The 13,598-nt window shown below is 34.7% G+C and overlaps 1 protein-coding gene across 2 annotated transcripts; it reads right to left on the reverse strand.

Annotated features, from left to right (window-relative positions):
- Positions 1 to 447: 447 nt before the first annotated feature.
- LOC107738494 (uncharacterized) lies at positions 448 to 13,598 on the reverse strand. Of its 2 annotated transcripts, XM_016550245.1 has the most exons (13): positions 13,530 to 13,598; positions 11,524 to 12,678; positions 10,781 to 11,009; positions 9,079 to 9,244; positions 8,895 to 8,977; positions 8,618 to 8,797; positions 8,358 to 8,465; positions 7,906 to 8,070; positions 7,602 to 7,736; positions 5,615 to 5,749; positions 5,338 to 5,406; positions 5,156 to 5,250; positions 448 to 669 (listed from the first exon to the last, which is right to left on the reverse strand). In XM_016550245.1, the coding sequence occupies exons 2-13, from the start codon at positions 11,535 to 11,537 to the stop codon at positions 660 to 662; spliced, it is 1,389 nt and encodes a 462-aa protein (XP_016405731.1). In that variant the 5' UTR covers positions 11,538 to 12,678; positions 13,530 to 13,598; the 3' UTR covers positions 448 to 659. The 2 variants fall into 2 exon arrangements, with proteins under 2 accessions (XP_016405731.1, XP_016405730.1); XM_016550244.1 differs by lacking the exon at positions 448 to 669 and having other exon boundaries at positions 5,110 to 5,250.

The following is a 13,598-nucleotide window of genomic DNA, read 5'->3' on the forward strand; positions in this document are numbered from 1 at the left end:
TCAGGACTGTCTGATGTGGAATTACAAAATAAGAGCACCCACAAACTCACATATATGTGTTGTTTTGTGTCTACTTTCACAAAGATATAAAAATTAAAGTTCTAGATTGCACAGACCAGTTCCACCGGAGATTGAGAGGATACCTTGACACGGTATCAACTACAGAATGACAAGATGTTCCGATGTTGAATTTCACATATAAAAATGTTTAATATTATCATCATTTAGTCTTTTCTTTCACATTTTTCACAAAACAGTGTTTATACTCAATTCAATCAAAACGATTTATAATTTACAACTATCAACAATAATTTAAAAGAACAACTGCATACTTAAACCAAAAAAAAAAAAAGATCCAATCCGTTTTAATCAAAGGATTTAAGAGCACAATATGCAGTTCCAGTTGTTAGCTCTGGCCTGTTCCAGGTCTTCATCGGCCATACCCAGGCACTCTTCATGGTACCACCTTTCACATGTGTCACGTTGGATCTAGAAATGTATAAGTCGGAAATATCAGGGAACTGCTAAAGTTTAATATTGCTATTGCTTTTCACTTTCCCATTCTCTTTTATCAAGTGGTTAACAAACTCACCCAATTTATCAAACGATGCACAGATCCAGTAGTCTTTTTAAGTGAACACATGGCACAGTTTTCGGCTTCATCGAACACTGCAATATTCATATAAACAAAAATTAATTAGTAACACAAACAAATATTTTACTGTCCATCCAGCCTTTAAATCAGGCTTTAAAACAGTTTATTACCTCCAGTGACAATAACAATGTGTGTTACTTGTTTTATGTACATTGGCGGTGGCATGCATATAAACAGTGCGTTTACATCCCCTTCATTTTGGTGAACACCTTAAGGTCACTATATATCTGTGGGGTTGCTGTTTATATGACATTGCAGATAAAATACTTTCATTTATTCAGGCCTCCGCATAGTCATCTGGCATCTGTAGTTGTTATTTTCCATAGTTGTTAACTTAAGTTGTTAACTTAGTAAGTTTGTTTCCATGGATTACCCTTGATTGTAGATAGATCTATCAGATGTATGTAGGTAATGCAAGATTATAATATACTGTATTGATAAACTACTGTTTTTTCCCCCTTGAACTTATTAGCATGCGATAATACTGTGACATCCATGCATTTTGTGGCAGCTTTAAAGTAATAGTGTCAAATCTTTGTATGACTGTTGACCCTTATAAGACAATTCTTAACTGGCGTGATCTCTCTCTTTGCTGAAAAGTGACATTCTTATTATAACCATATCTAACTGGCAAGCTGCTTAACAGACTTGGTAAGCATGAGAGTTTTCTTTCAAAAGCCATTAAAATAGTGATGTTTACCATCTTTGGACTGGCACTGTATATTGTAAAGTAAAAAAATAATTTACAAACTACTTGATTATTGTAAACCACTAGTTAACAAACTGCAGTTAATACATTAATCGACTTTATACAAACACTGATTTCGTAAGTCATTGTCACTGTAATCAACACTGTTAGTAACACTTTATAATAAGTGTATAATAACACTAACTACGATTGATAAATGATGTAGAAGTATTGTCCATTCTTAGTTCATGTTAACTAAATTAGTTAACCTATGTTCATTTCAACATTTACTAATGCATAATCACAATACAAATTTGTGCTTGTTAACATTAGTTAATGCACTGTAAATTTACATGGACTGATCATGACAATAACATTAACAAAGATTAATAATTACTGTAATAACGTTTTGTTCATTGTTTCATCACTGTAGTTAATACATTAATACATTAACTAACATTAACAAATGTAACCTTATTGTAAATTGTTACCACAATTTCTTATTGTTTAATTACCTCATTTATAAATAGTTACATAATGCTTTAACAACTTATTAACCATACATGGTTTTTAATTTAGATTAGATCAAGGAATATTGGAAAATGTCATTAATTAAGTGTTTTGCAAAATGTACAATTCAATGTTGTAAACCTTATAATGAACAGTGAAATGAAGGTCCAATAAAGGCTGGTTTTAGGCACTTAGTTCATGACATTTTCGGATTTTACTTGACCTAATCTAAATAGAGAACTTCTTATCATTAATAAGTTATTAACTAACCATTAACTAATTCAATACATATATGAGGTAATTAAGCAGTAACATTTCATTAATTAGGGGCCAAGCACAAGTTCGAAAAAGTAGGTTTTCAACATAAATCAAAATGGTGGACAGGAAGTTCGGCCAATTATGGTATAATTGGTATCGATGTTCTCAGCATGATCCAAGGAATCTATCAACATCAGTCTCATTTCAATAGGCTAATGTAAGCAAAAATCAATCGAAATTTCATTATATCTTCATTAAATTTCATTAAAGCCCGCAAACTTTTTGAGTACCAACAGGGCATGGTGCTGAAGAAGCATACCAAGTTTCGTAATGATACGTCAATGCGTTCGTAAAATATAGCCTTTTAAGACAAAATTCAAAATGGCCAACGCCTAAAATGGCTGACATGGGAAAATTGGGTATCATTCGACTAGGTATGATGCACCGAATCTAAAGAGACTGGTTTTGTGATTGTTCTCCTCATTTTGCCTTTGGAGTGCTTGGCCCTGTAACTGTTGCTTACAGCTATATGTATAGTTAATTTCGTTAATTGTAGTTAATGAACAAGTCACTATTTATAAATAGTCTATTAACTTAATTAACTTAAAAGTTTATACAATATTAACTACTATCTAATACTTTGCAAATGATTTGTAAGTGATTTGCTAGTGTATACTATTGTTATTGTTAAATTGTTACCAAATATTTTTTCTAATACTGTTTTACTTTAAACTTGACTTCTGCTTTATGTATTTGAATTTTGATTTTTGAGTCAGATCTGAAAAGCTGCATTTTATTAAATATTCCAGCACACTGCAGACAAGAACTTGCTTTACAAACCTGATGCTTTGAGTATCTGCAGAGCCATCATTTTCCGTTCATTGGCCATTTCCTTTCTGGAAGTTCCAAAATGTAAAATGGGAACAGCTGGAAATACCTTCATTATTCCCCTTGCCATCTAAAAAAAAAATCAATGATATAAGACCATCATGTACTGTGTCAGACTCCAGGATATGGCAGCTTTCCTAACTAGAATTCAGTCAAGTTCTATAAACATTGGAACAGAAACATTTACTTAATATAAAGAAGATAACAGAGAGGGAGGTATTACAGTACACTTCACATACCAAGACGACAATGACCCCACAGCTACTGCCATCCTGTTGGACTGGATGTGTCATAACACCTCCTTTCCACTGTATATCCACCCACTCCGTTTTTCCATAGTACGTACTCCTCATTTGTAGGTACTCACTGGGTGTGATGTATAATTTGAATATTTATTAATTAGGAACAAAGTGCATAAAATCTGATATCAAATTACTAGTCTATTCCAAATGTAAAACTCTTATTACTTAATTATTATAGTCTTCTTTTACTCTTAGTTTCCAGAATGTAAACAATGTAAATAATTGTATTAGTTTAAAGTCATACAAAGTCTAAACAATATTTCCATCAATTGTGATTTGATTAATTTAACCTTTAGGCCTCCTGGTCAGTAATTACTTGTGATATGGGAAAAATAGCAATATGACATACTGACATCTTTTAAATACTTCAGTGTATGCATGCCTATTGGGTTCCCAATATGGTGTACCCCTGTGGTGAATGCAAATCTATTAAAATGTATCTTTAGTATCCCCAGCAACTGAACATCTTCACTACAGTCGATGTTTGCTATAGATGTCTGAACTCCCAAGATCATAAGCAAGTCTTGCCTTCACAACAATAACCAGTTCAAACGGTTATTGTTGAGCTGAATGCCAGTACTTGAGCTGAATGCTAGCTCATGGCCAGCTTCTTCCAGTCAACCATAAACTTACTGAAATCTGCATTACACCGGTAGGAACGTATGTTTTAACAGAAATCTATCCATTGGTTGTGCATCCAAATGCATTTTTCACACAGAAACGCATAGGCTATAAAGAACCACAGACTATTTAACCATATGTTTATGACCAACACAAATGGTCCATTTTAGTTAACTGTACAGGAAGTAATATAGGACAAATCAGTAATTACATTGGCTTGAGAAAACCAACTTACTGCTATTCTATTTAAGGTTTTTATTATTAAGTTGGCTTGAGAAATCTATCTATCTATGTCTATCTATCTATCTGTCTGTCTGTGTCTGTCCGTCCGTCCGTCCGTCCGTCTGTCTGTATTTTTTTCACCTGCTGTATATATTTACTTGTTCAGTTATTTATTTAGTGTAGATTTATATATTATATATTATTTATATATTATTATAATAGTAGCACAACGCTACTATTTGAAATTGTATAGATGCTAAATTTCATTTTGTTGCTGAGTACTTGTAATGTTTAATGAAAATAATGTTGTATCTCAAGATGATGAGTAATGTCCCACCAATGTCAACACCTTGTACACATTCTATGCCGTGACAGTTATGCACCCAAAAGCAAAACCTTTAAATGTGTAATCACAGTAGATAAAGTCATTAAAGGGGTCATATGATGCGATTTCAAGTTTTCCTTTCTCTTTGGAGTGTTACAAGCTCTTGGTGCATAAAGAAGATCTGTAAAGTTGCAAAGACTAAAGTCTCAAATCCAAAGAGATATTCTTTATAAAAGTTAAGAGTCAGCCACTCCTACCTAAAACGCCTCGTTCTAACACGCCCCCACATGTCTACGTCACGATGTGGAAAATATTAGCATAATGCCGCAAAATGTGCACGCAAAGAAAGAAGGCATGGTTTCAGGAATAGCAGTAATGTTGATGCAGCATGTCAGGGAGACACTGTGTTTCAGTGCAAAAGCAAAAGCACTTTATTTGGCCTTCCGGAAGTAAATGCAATTAGGAATCATTGGTTAAGATTTATTTACAACAGAACAGCACAACCCAGATGTTCGAATTTGTGCATCGCATTTTATGGACGACAGTAACAAAAACCTGCTGAAATGGAGTGAGGTGGGCCCTTTGTTAGTGTGGAGGTAAGTAAATATAGAAAATTCTGTGCAACTACATGCACGTAGCCATAGAATGTGGCTTAAGGATGTGAGAATGAGTAACACAAAGAATACCTGAATTTTTTGGCAGCATGAATTGAGTCATCTTCCTCTGTAGAACTTTTTGAAGGATCTACCAGGTACACAGTGTGGTTGACCGCATTTATGCACTGAAAATGATAAGGTGAAACAACTGCTACTAATACTGAGTAGATCCAGACTTGGTAATGACATAGTGAAGTTATTCACCTACTCACCAGAAACTTCCAATGGACATTGTCAGTGTTCACAAAAGAAACAATTCCCTGGTAATTGTCAATGTTAATCTATCAAAGAACACATACATTATATCAGCTTTGCAAACCATTATTAAGTACATTTACCTTTTAAAAGTATTATGAAGTGAACCATAATTCTGTATGTAGTTTTGCAAACTGATTTTTTCTTATATACTTAAGATATATAATATTGGTCTATGGAAACACATACACACAAAATTGCATATCCATACTATAGTCCATCCACTGTAACTACCTTTGACAAACTTTGCCGGGCAAGCTGAGGTCTTTCCCCAAACAAATTCACACCTGCTGTGTAGTGATCAAGAATGTAAATGGAATTCCCCATCTCTAGCTCATTGGCAGCAATATGAAACAGGGCTTCAATTATCTATGGAAAACAATTGCGTATTTTTACAAAATTTGTGTTATACATTAAGAGTACAACATTTAGAAACCCTTGATCACATTATTGTTCTATCAAGAATATATATTTTTCTTATTATTATTTACAATATAAAAAATGCTAGTTTCCATGTAACATCAGCAAGATTGCAACAATTTGTACTTTTATCTCAAAATGAATCATTGTGTTTCAATTTAACCATTTCAATATTGCAATGTATACACACAGAAACACATAGGCTATAAAGAACCACAGAGTATTTAACCATATGTAACCCTGGACCACAAAAGCAGTCATAAGGGTCAATTTTTCGAAATTGAGATTTACACATCATCTGAAAGCTGAATAAATAAGCTAGTTAGGATAGGACAATATTTGGCTGAGATACAACTATTTGAAAATCTGGAATCTGAGGTTGCAAAAAAATCTAAATACTGAGAAAATTGCCTTTAAAGTTGTCCAAATGAATTCTTTAGCAATGCATATTACAAATCAAAAATTAAGTTTTGATATATTTATGGTAGGAAATTTACAATATCTTCATGGAACATGATCTTTACTTAATATCCTAATGATTTTTGGCATAAAAGAAAAATCAATAATTTTGACCCACACAATGTATTGTTGGCTATTGCTATAAATATACCCCAGCGACTTAAGACTGGTTTTGTGGTCCAGGGTTACATATGTTTATGGCAACACAAATGGTCCATCTTAGTTAACTGTACAGGAAGTAATATAGGACAAATCAGTAATTACATTGGCTTGAGAAAACCAACTTACTGCTATTCTATTTAAGGTTTTTATTATTAAGTTGGCTTGAGAAATCTATCTTTCTATGTCTATCTATCTGTCTGTCTGTCTGTCTGTCTATCTGTCCGTCCGTCCGTCCGTCCGTCCGTCCGTCTGTCTATTGCCTTTAAGCCTCAAACCATCAAGGCAAGCTTTAAAACAACTTAAACTTTTAAAGGACTTCAAACTTCAAGCTTTTAAGAAATACTTAAAAGTTACATGCTATGGCTTTCTCAAGCCAAGTTCAAGTTTGTCTACAAACTTTTATATCTCATTCCACATTAACACTTCAACTAACACTATGAACTACTAAGGAAACAAGATTAACTAACCAGAAAGTTCCATTCCATTTAGGATTGAAGTAGTTCCTTGTTAGGTAATCAATAATTGATACATGAGATTACACAATTGCCAAGTACTTAAGAATCACAACATTAACATTTCTGAGACATAGTGCATTATATTTTTACTGTCAATATGGCCACAAAAAGCATTGCTACTTAATCAGGAGTTATGTAGTCAGTCTGCATGGAACTACTAGCAGTAAACATTGTTTTTCACTTCAAAGTAATGGTCCAAATCATTAGCAGTTCCTTAAAAGTTACTAGGTAACATCTGATTATTTACCAATGCATTTTATGACCATGTAAAGAGTTAAAAAGACAACTGCTCACGTCTCAGACATATTATTGTTGTGACGAGTATATAATTATTTAGTAGTTCTTTATTATTTGTCATTGTTAATTTGTAGTTCTTAATGAGTCTAATCTCATTTTGTAATTTTTGGTTACCTAATAAGCAGTCTTACATGGAATTTTACTTTCATATTTGTTGTTTCCATATTAGTTAATTGTGGTAGCTGGAGTGTTAATATAGATCTACTCATTATTCCTGCACTACATTCTGTACAGTTATGTATTAAAGATGGACCTTTATTGTATAGTATATACGTATGTTTATAATTTTTAACTAAAGGTTTATAGTTCTGAAAAGTAACTTAAGCTTATATAACTACATTTTAACGAGAAAGAAATGTATGTTGTACCTCGCCAGTTAGCCACTGGTGTGGCTGAAGTGTACGCAGCTCACTGTGACGAATGACCATTGATGTTCCTTTGGTTTGTGTAGGGATCACTGAAACCACAACCTCAGTGTCTCTCCTTTTCCACAAAGAGGTGAGCTAAAAATTTCAACCAAACATGACAGATAGTTAAACAGAAATTTAATGTGTTTCAATTAGATTTTAAATTTTAACTACTGTATTTATTCTTTCTACTGTTCAAACTAACTAGAACCTTTAAAAGGTACTACTATGAGTTTGAACATTTGATAAAAGAAAGCATTCTTACTTGATGCTGTGGGGTTGCTGTTGTCTTTACTGTTGCCTTAGATTTGTTTGAGATCTCCCCATGTACAGCCTTTTCATCCACAATGTCTTCATGGTCCCCCTCCAGGGATGACCTTGGCTGTGGTGGCGAGCTTTGATTTGCAACGGGACCCTCAGACACTGAGGACTATCAACAGTTTAAAAACAGATCAGATTTTTAAGGAGCCTCATGAAACAGTGCTTCTGTTTGTCTTTTAAACCAATTTTGTTTATTTTTTGCAATACATCATTCCTCATTTTTTTCAAGAGACCAGTTGTTTGCAGATGATTCAGTTGTAATTTATATTTAAGGGATTTTGGTGTTACATATGTTAGAGTAGTAAAAATGTTTGGACTGCCTGAAATTTCCATGGGTGCATAAGAATTAGGACCGTTATGTTATGTGAAGATTATGAATTTAATTTACTTCTGTACCTTCTTGTTTGATGTCTTGAAAAGGAAAGGCTTGCGGATTGGTGTGACATATCTTCCCCGTTTTTTCTGTTGCTTTTCTTTCCATCTTTCTTGTTCTACTCGGTAAGTCTACATAAAGTAAGGGAATTGTAGATCTGGTTTACATATCAAAGCATAGAATGAAATGAGAAACTACATGTAATTCTCCTAATATAGTCTTTTCCTTAAAAAAACTAATACCCATCACATCTTCAATGACACGTTTCTTAAAATATTCGAACCTTCCTTCGGAAAACTCTTTCGGAGTCCTCATACTCCTTCAGGAGTGCAGTGTGGCTAATCTGATACTGGGCTACAAAGTCATCAAGCCTGGTGAGCCGGCCAGAAGTAAAACGAATATGTTTTAAGTCCCACTGGCTCTTTTCCATTATTCCTTGAGTTTTATTATCCTGTGTAATGTTCTGACAAAGGATACAAAGACAGGTGACATAATTTAGCAGTACAACAAAATAAGAGTTCTGACACAATTTACTGTTATGGTACAAACTATATAATTACTTGTCTTGTAAGCTTTCTCAGGGCATTGTATCTCCTGGAGCACTGCTCATATTGTGGTCCTGTCCCATGTCGTCCAAGGTCACCTTTGTATTTAAAGAAAATGAAACATTTTGTCAAATTGTCAGAAAACACACAGTCTGATATTTCAGTCCAAAAAGGGAAATGTGGCATAGTTATGACAAACCTAGCATTATCCCGGTCCATAATCCAGCAAATGGTAGAATGTATTTCTTGAGGTGATCGATAAGCCCTTTGCATTGGTACACATTGAGCTCTCCATGCTTGTCCAGCGGGGCATTTGAAATAATTGCATTGCAACGTTTTGCAAATCTGTTGCTTCCTGTAATGTCCTAAAAATAATGCAACAATGTGTTATTAGAGGTGTGTTTTACAGTTTTTCTCAGTTGCTTTGGAGCATTTCTCAGATCAGAAATGAAATTTTCAAAACTACTTGTTCAACCTCCACATCATGTAGTATCTTGTGCACATCATAAAAGCAATCTCTCACTGCTTTGAACAAATTGTGAATACTTTTGTACAACCATTTAATTGACTGTGCACAACTGTCTGCTGTTTCCCACATTATCAATTGTTTTTGTAATGCTGATCCAAAAATATTATACTGGTTCTCAATAAAAATTAAAAATGTTTAAAATGGATAAACAACCAGTAAACAAACATGGTCAAGAGCAAGGAATAATAATAATAATGCGTGATGGAAGGGTAGGGAGGCAAAATAGAGGAAGAGGAAGAAGATGCCAGAGACATAGACACATTTCAGATTAAATTAGAGCCTCACAGTAGCCGAGGCAAGACAGAGGGTACAGCCAAATATTGGAGTTTATATTGCACTGTATGATGCTGCATGCACAGTTCTGCATGCACAAGGATTTTTTTCTATGTTTACCTCAGTAATTTTATATTTTTCTCCACTGGCTTTTGTGTCTTTTAATTTTCTATCCCAATGACTCACAGTAGCCGAGGCAAGACAGAGGGTACAGCCAAATATTGGAGTTTATATTGCACTGTATGATGCTGCATGCACAGTTCTGCATGCACAAGGATTTTTTTCTATGTTTACCTCAGTAATTTTATATTTTAATTTTATATAAGACTTTTGTGTCTTTTAATTTTCTATCCCAATTACATTGTAATGTAATTTTTTGGTCCGACCATAAGTACATTACATTAAAAGTGTGAATACTGTCCATTCTCTTGTAATCAATATCCCACATACAGTAATGTGTAAATTTGTGCTGTTGAAATTTATATATTCCATACATAAGAAATTCAGCCTTGTGCATTTTCAATGTAACCCAAACCATAGTTTACATCTGGACATACTGAAACCATGCACTGACAGACTGACAACATGACTTAAACATTTTGACTGTCTTGCTTGTGAACAATGACAAAAGGATTTGTCATTATCATGTCAATGATCTGTTTCTTGACACAAATACTTACTTTTGAGAGATTAACTATGGATTTTTAGCAAAGTACAGACTTTTGCAAGTAATCCATTGTGTAATGCTGTTTGTACAGATAGTTTTGAGATATGCACTTACTGGTTTGCAATATTAAGAATGATTTGAGAAATTCTCCAAACCAACTGATAATAACTGTAAATTGTAGGACTTATGCCACATTTCAAGAGAAGACAACGGTCTTTGTGGTCACCAGTATGTCCTCCTTAGTAGAATAACCAAAAATAAATAAATAAATAAAATAATAAAAGTTCTCACTTTGACCTTTTTGACAATGACCATGTCCTTGGGAAGGAATGCACTTCAGTATCAGATAGATAGATAGATAGATAGATAGATAGATCGATGGATAGATGTATAGATAGATCAGAATGGTCAGACGATAGATCTGACATTTACCTTCAAGTCCTCTGCATCACCTCTGGACTCGGTAGTCTCATCCAACGGAGTCCCTTTTTTCTGCAGCCACGATTGCAGGTTCTTGAAGTGCTTCTCAACACTTGCACCACAGGATGGACTGGAGAAGACAACTGTAGCACTTTGAACCATGTCATCCAGTTCTTTTAAAGTGCTTGCAGTTGTGAGGGCACCAAAGACATGCATTGCCAGGTGGTAGTGGTTTGTTGCACTGTGGAAAGTAATATCATAATTTAATTCGAATTTGAAATTATGTACTGCTAGTTAATTTTTTAAGACTAACATGACAGCATTAATGGATATTACTTAACTTGTGTTTACTAAAAACCCATTATGCTCTGCATTTAAGACTTGCTGCTATATTAGAAATGTACTTAATGCATCATCATCATTCTATACATTTCGCAGGCAGAACTGATGGAATGGAATCCTGATGGCACAGTGTTAAGAGTCTTTTAAAATGTTTGTGTTTTGAAAATTACAGTTTACACTTGTCTAAAAGCAGTAGACTGATGTGCTTAATAGACATCTCTGTTATTATTTTTTGGTATGAGTAAAAGAGATGTTGCTGTTTTGTTTTTGCACATTAATAAAACTTAATTCATCACATAAAATCGTTATGAAGTTCGGAACTTAGCAACTGTCAGTAAAAGACAAATGTCATAAACAATATTTTTTTTAATGTATGTTACAAGGATTTTGCAGTAATAATAGGTTCTGCTTACTACTTTCTGCACATTTCCTTTGCGTTCTTTATCACATGGCTGAGGCATCTATGCAGAATCGGCACATCAAAATCTTACTGTTTCCCTTTTCCACTTGCGATGTTGTAATAGTGGTTTATTGTGTCAGTCAGGTTTTTTTTGGCAAATGCCAGGCATATAGCCTGCATTAACACAATTGACCCGTCACAAATGACCATGACAGGTGACCGCATACCCTTCCTTCCAAACCACCTAGCCACGTCTGTTAGAAATGCCTCAAGAAAATATATAACTGAGGCTGTGGTGTGGTCGCAAGTAAGGTATGTCGCAACAGGTAATGGAGATGAGGTTTTGTGTGGGTTTCTAACCACCAACTCATACACATAGAACGGAGGTGACCCCGTCCCTTTCCGCATTATGCTTCCAGTCGCATCTAGGTAAATTATGTCCTCCTGGCATTGTTCCTGATATATGTGTATACTCCTTTGTGACCAAAGGAGGACCCCTTTTGGGTGTAGCATCACTTTCTGGAGTGCCTCATCAGGACTGTTTGTTCTCTTTTGCAGCATTATTTGAAGGCTGATTATTTCATTATTGTGTTGGAGGCTTGACTTACGGGCTTCCCATGAAATGTTTTTCAAGACATTGGGACTCGGAGCAACATCCCTACAGCCGGACTCCATTACATCCTCAGGTATTTTGGCTATGTTCTCTAGAAACATTGCTCGTGGGAGCTGTTTTTGTAATTCCTTCCCTAATGTTTTTCTGTCATTTGCTCTTACAGGTCTTCTTTTCAGTTCAGTGTGATTATGTATGCACTGTTCTCCCTGAAATTCTACTGTTGCTTTAAGGTCCTTGTCACTATCCACAGTCACTGTAACGGTGACTGGACAATCTTCGAATCGGCAGTAGGCAAGACATGAGAATTCTGGGCTGGCTTGTTTCAAACCCAATCCCTTCAGTCTGTGCCTTTTAAAAGCAAATGAACAGTACGGGTGTATTGTCCTCAGCCCTTTTGAAATTACTTTGGTCCATTGAAGTCCTGCAAAGCCTCTTTTTTTCCTCTTTTTTTTTCAGGTTATCCCACTCACTCTTGTCAATGAAAAAGAAGGAGGGGTTCTTAGGTACACAGATTTTGACAAACCCGTCTTCATCTGATTCACTGATCATGGAGCCCTAATGAAAAAGTACAATGTTAATGGTTTGCAATGAAGAACAATTTGTTTTTAAAAACTATGATCTACAGTAAACTACTTACGTGTTAGGCGTGAAAGTTGAATCTGTACTATAACAACTGAATTATTTGTCTGTTGCTTGATTTGGTGCTGCTTATTTGGGGGTCACATTTGGACTGTTCACTTGTCCATGTGCATTTTTTACATGCATGCGCTAAATTTCAATAACAAATTTCTACTTTATTAATTTGTATTTGGGGTACAATTTATGGTTCCAATCTATATTCTATACAAAACTATGTAACGTAATTCTAAAACCGTTTTTGTGTTATTAATACTGTCAAAACTGAATACAAATACTTGCAGTAATTCTAACATCAAAAATGTAAAGGGACATTACAAAAATAAACAAATTACTTATCAGCACAGTAGATGCGGGGGGTCGTCATATTTTTTTGTTCCTTGACATTTGTTTGTCATGTTTGCTTTATTTTTTCCAAAGCATTATATTGCTTCACTTCAGCTGTGACAAAGTTACATCCACAACTGCTTCACATGTTCATGTCTTTTGAAGGTGGAGCAATGAAGGGAGGATGTGTTTGTTTGGGTTGATTTCAAATATTAATAGTGTTTAACAACGTTTTTGAGAAATCACAGACTGCACCTATATTATTATGTGAAACCATAATAATTATAACCCTAAAGTGGACTCTTGTCTTTCTCAAGGACACTGTGAAAAACTCTCCTGAATATCAAAGTTATTTGGGTTAGAACCTTTCAATTACCAGACAGGCCTAGTGGCCTCACATACCCTGAACTGTTTTAAACAAACCACAAACAGTGATAACTAACTTGGTCTGGAGACTCGCGTCTTTGATCTCCTGCAGCACTTCCACTGTCCTCGGATGGCACTGGAGATGG

This window comes from Sinocyclocheilus rhinocerous, unplaced genomic scaffold (assembly GCF_001515625.1).
Source record: "Sinocyclocheilus rhinocerous isolate Xijiao unplaced genomic scaffold, SAMN03320098_v1.1 scaffold23488, whole genome shotgun sequence".
NCBI lineage: Eukaryota > Metazoa > Chordata > Actinopteri > Cypriniformes > Cyprinidae > Sinocyclocheilus > Sinocyclocheilus rhinocerous.

Excerpts from the sequence above, each read along its gene's own strand:
- LOC107738494 (XM_016550244.1), bottom strand. Across the intron at positions 9,245-10,780 it reads GTGATGCAGAGGACTTGAAG|GACATTACAGGAAGCAACAG; the intron begins GTAAATGTCAGA and ends CATTATTTTTAG. Across the intron at positions 5,407-5,614 it reads CCCGGCAAAGTTTGTCAAAG|ATTAACATTGACAATTACCA; the intron begins GTAGTTACAGTG and ends GTTCTTTGATAG.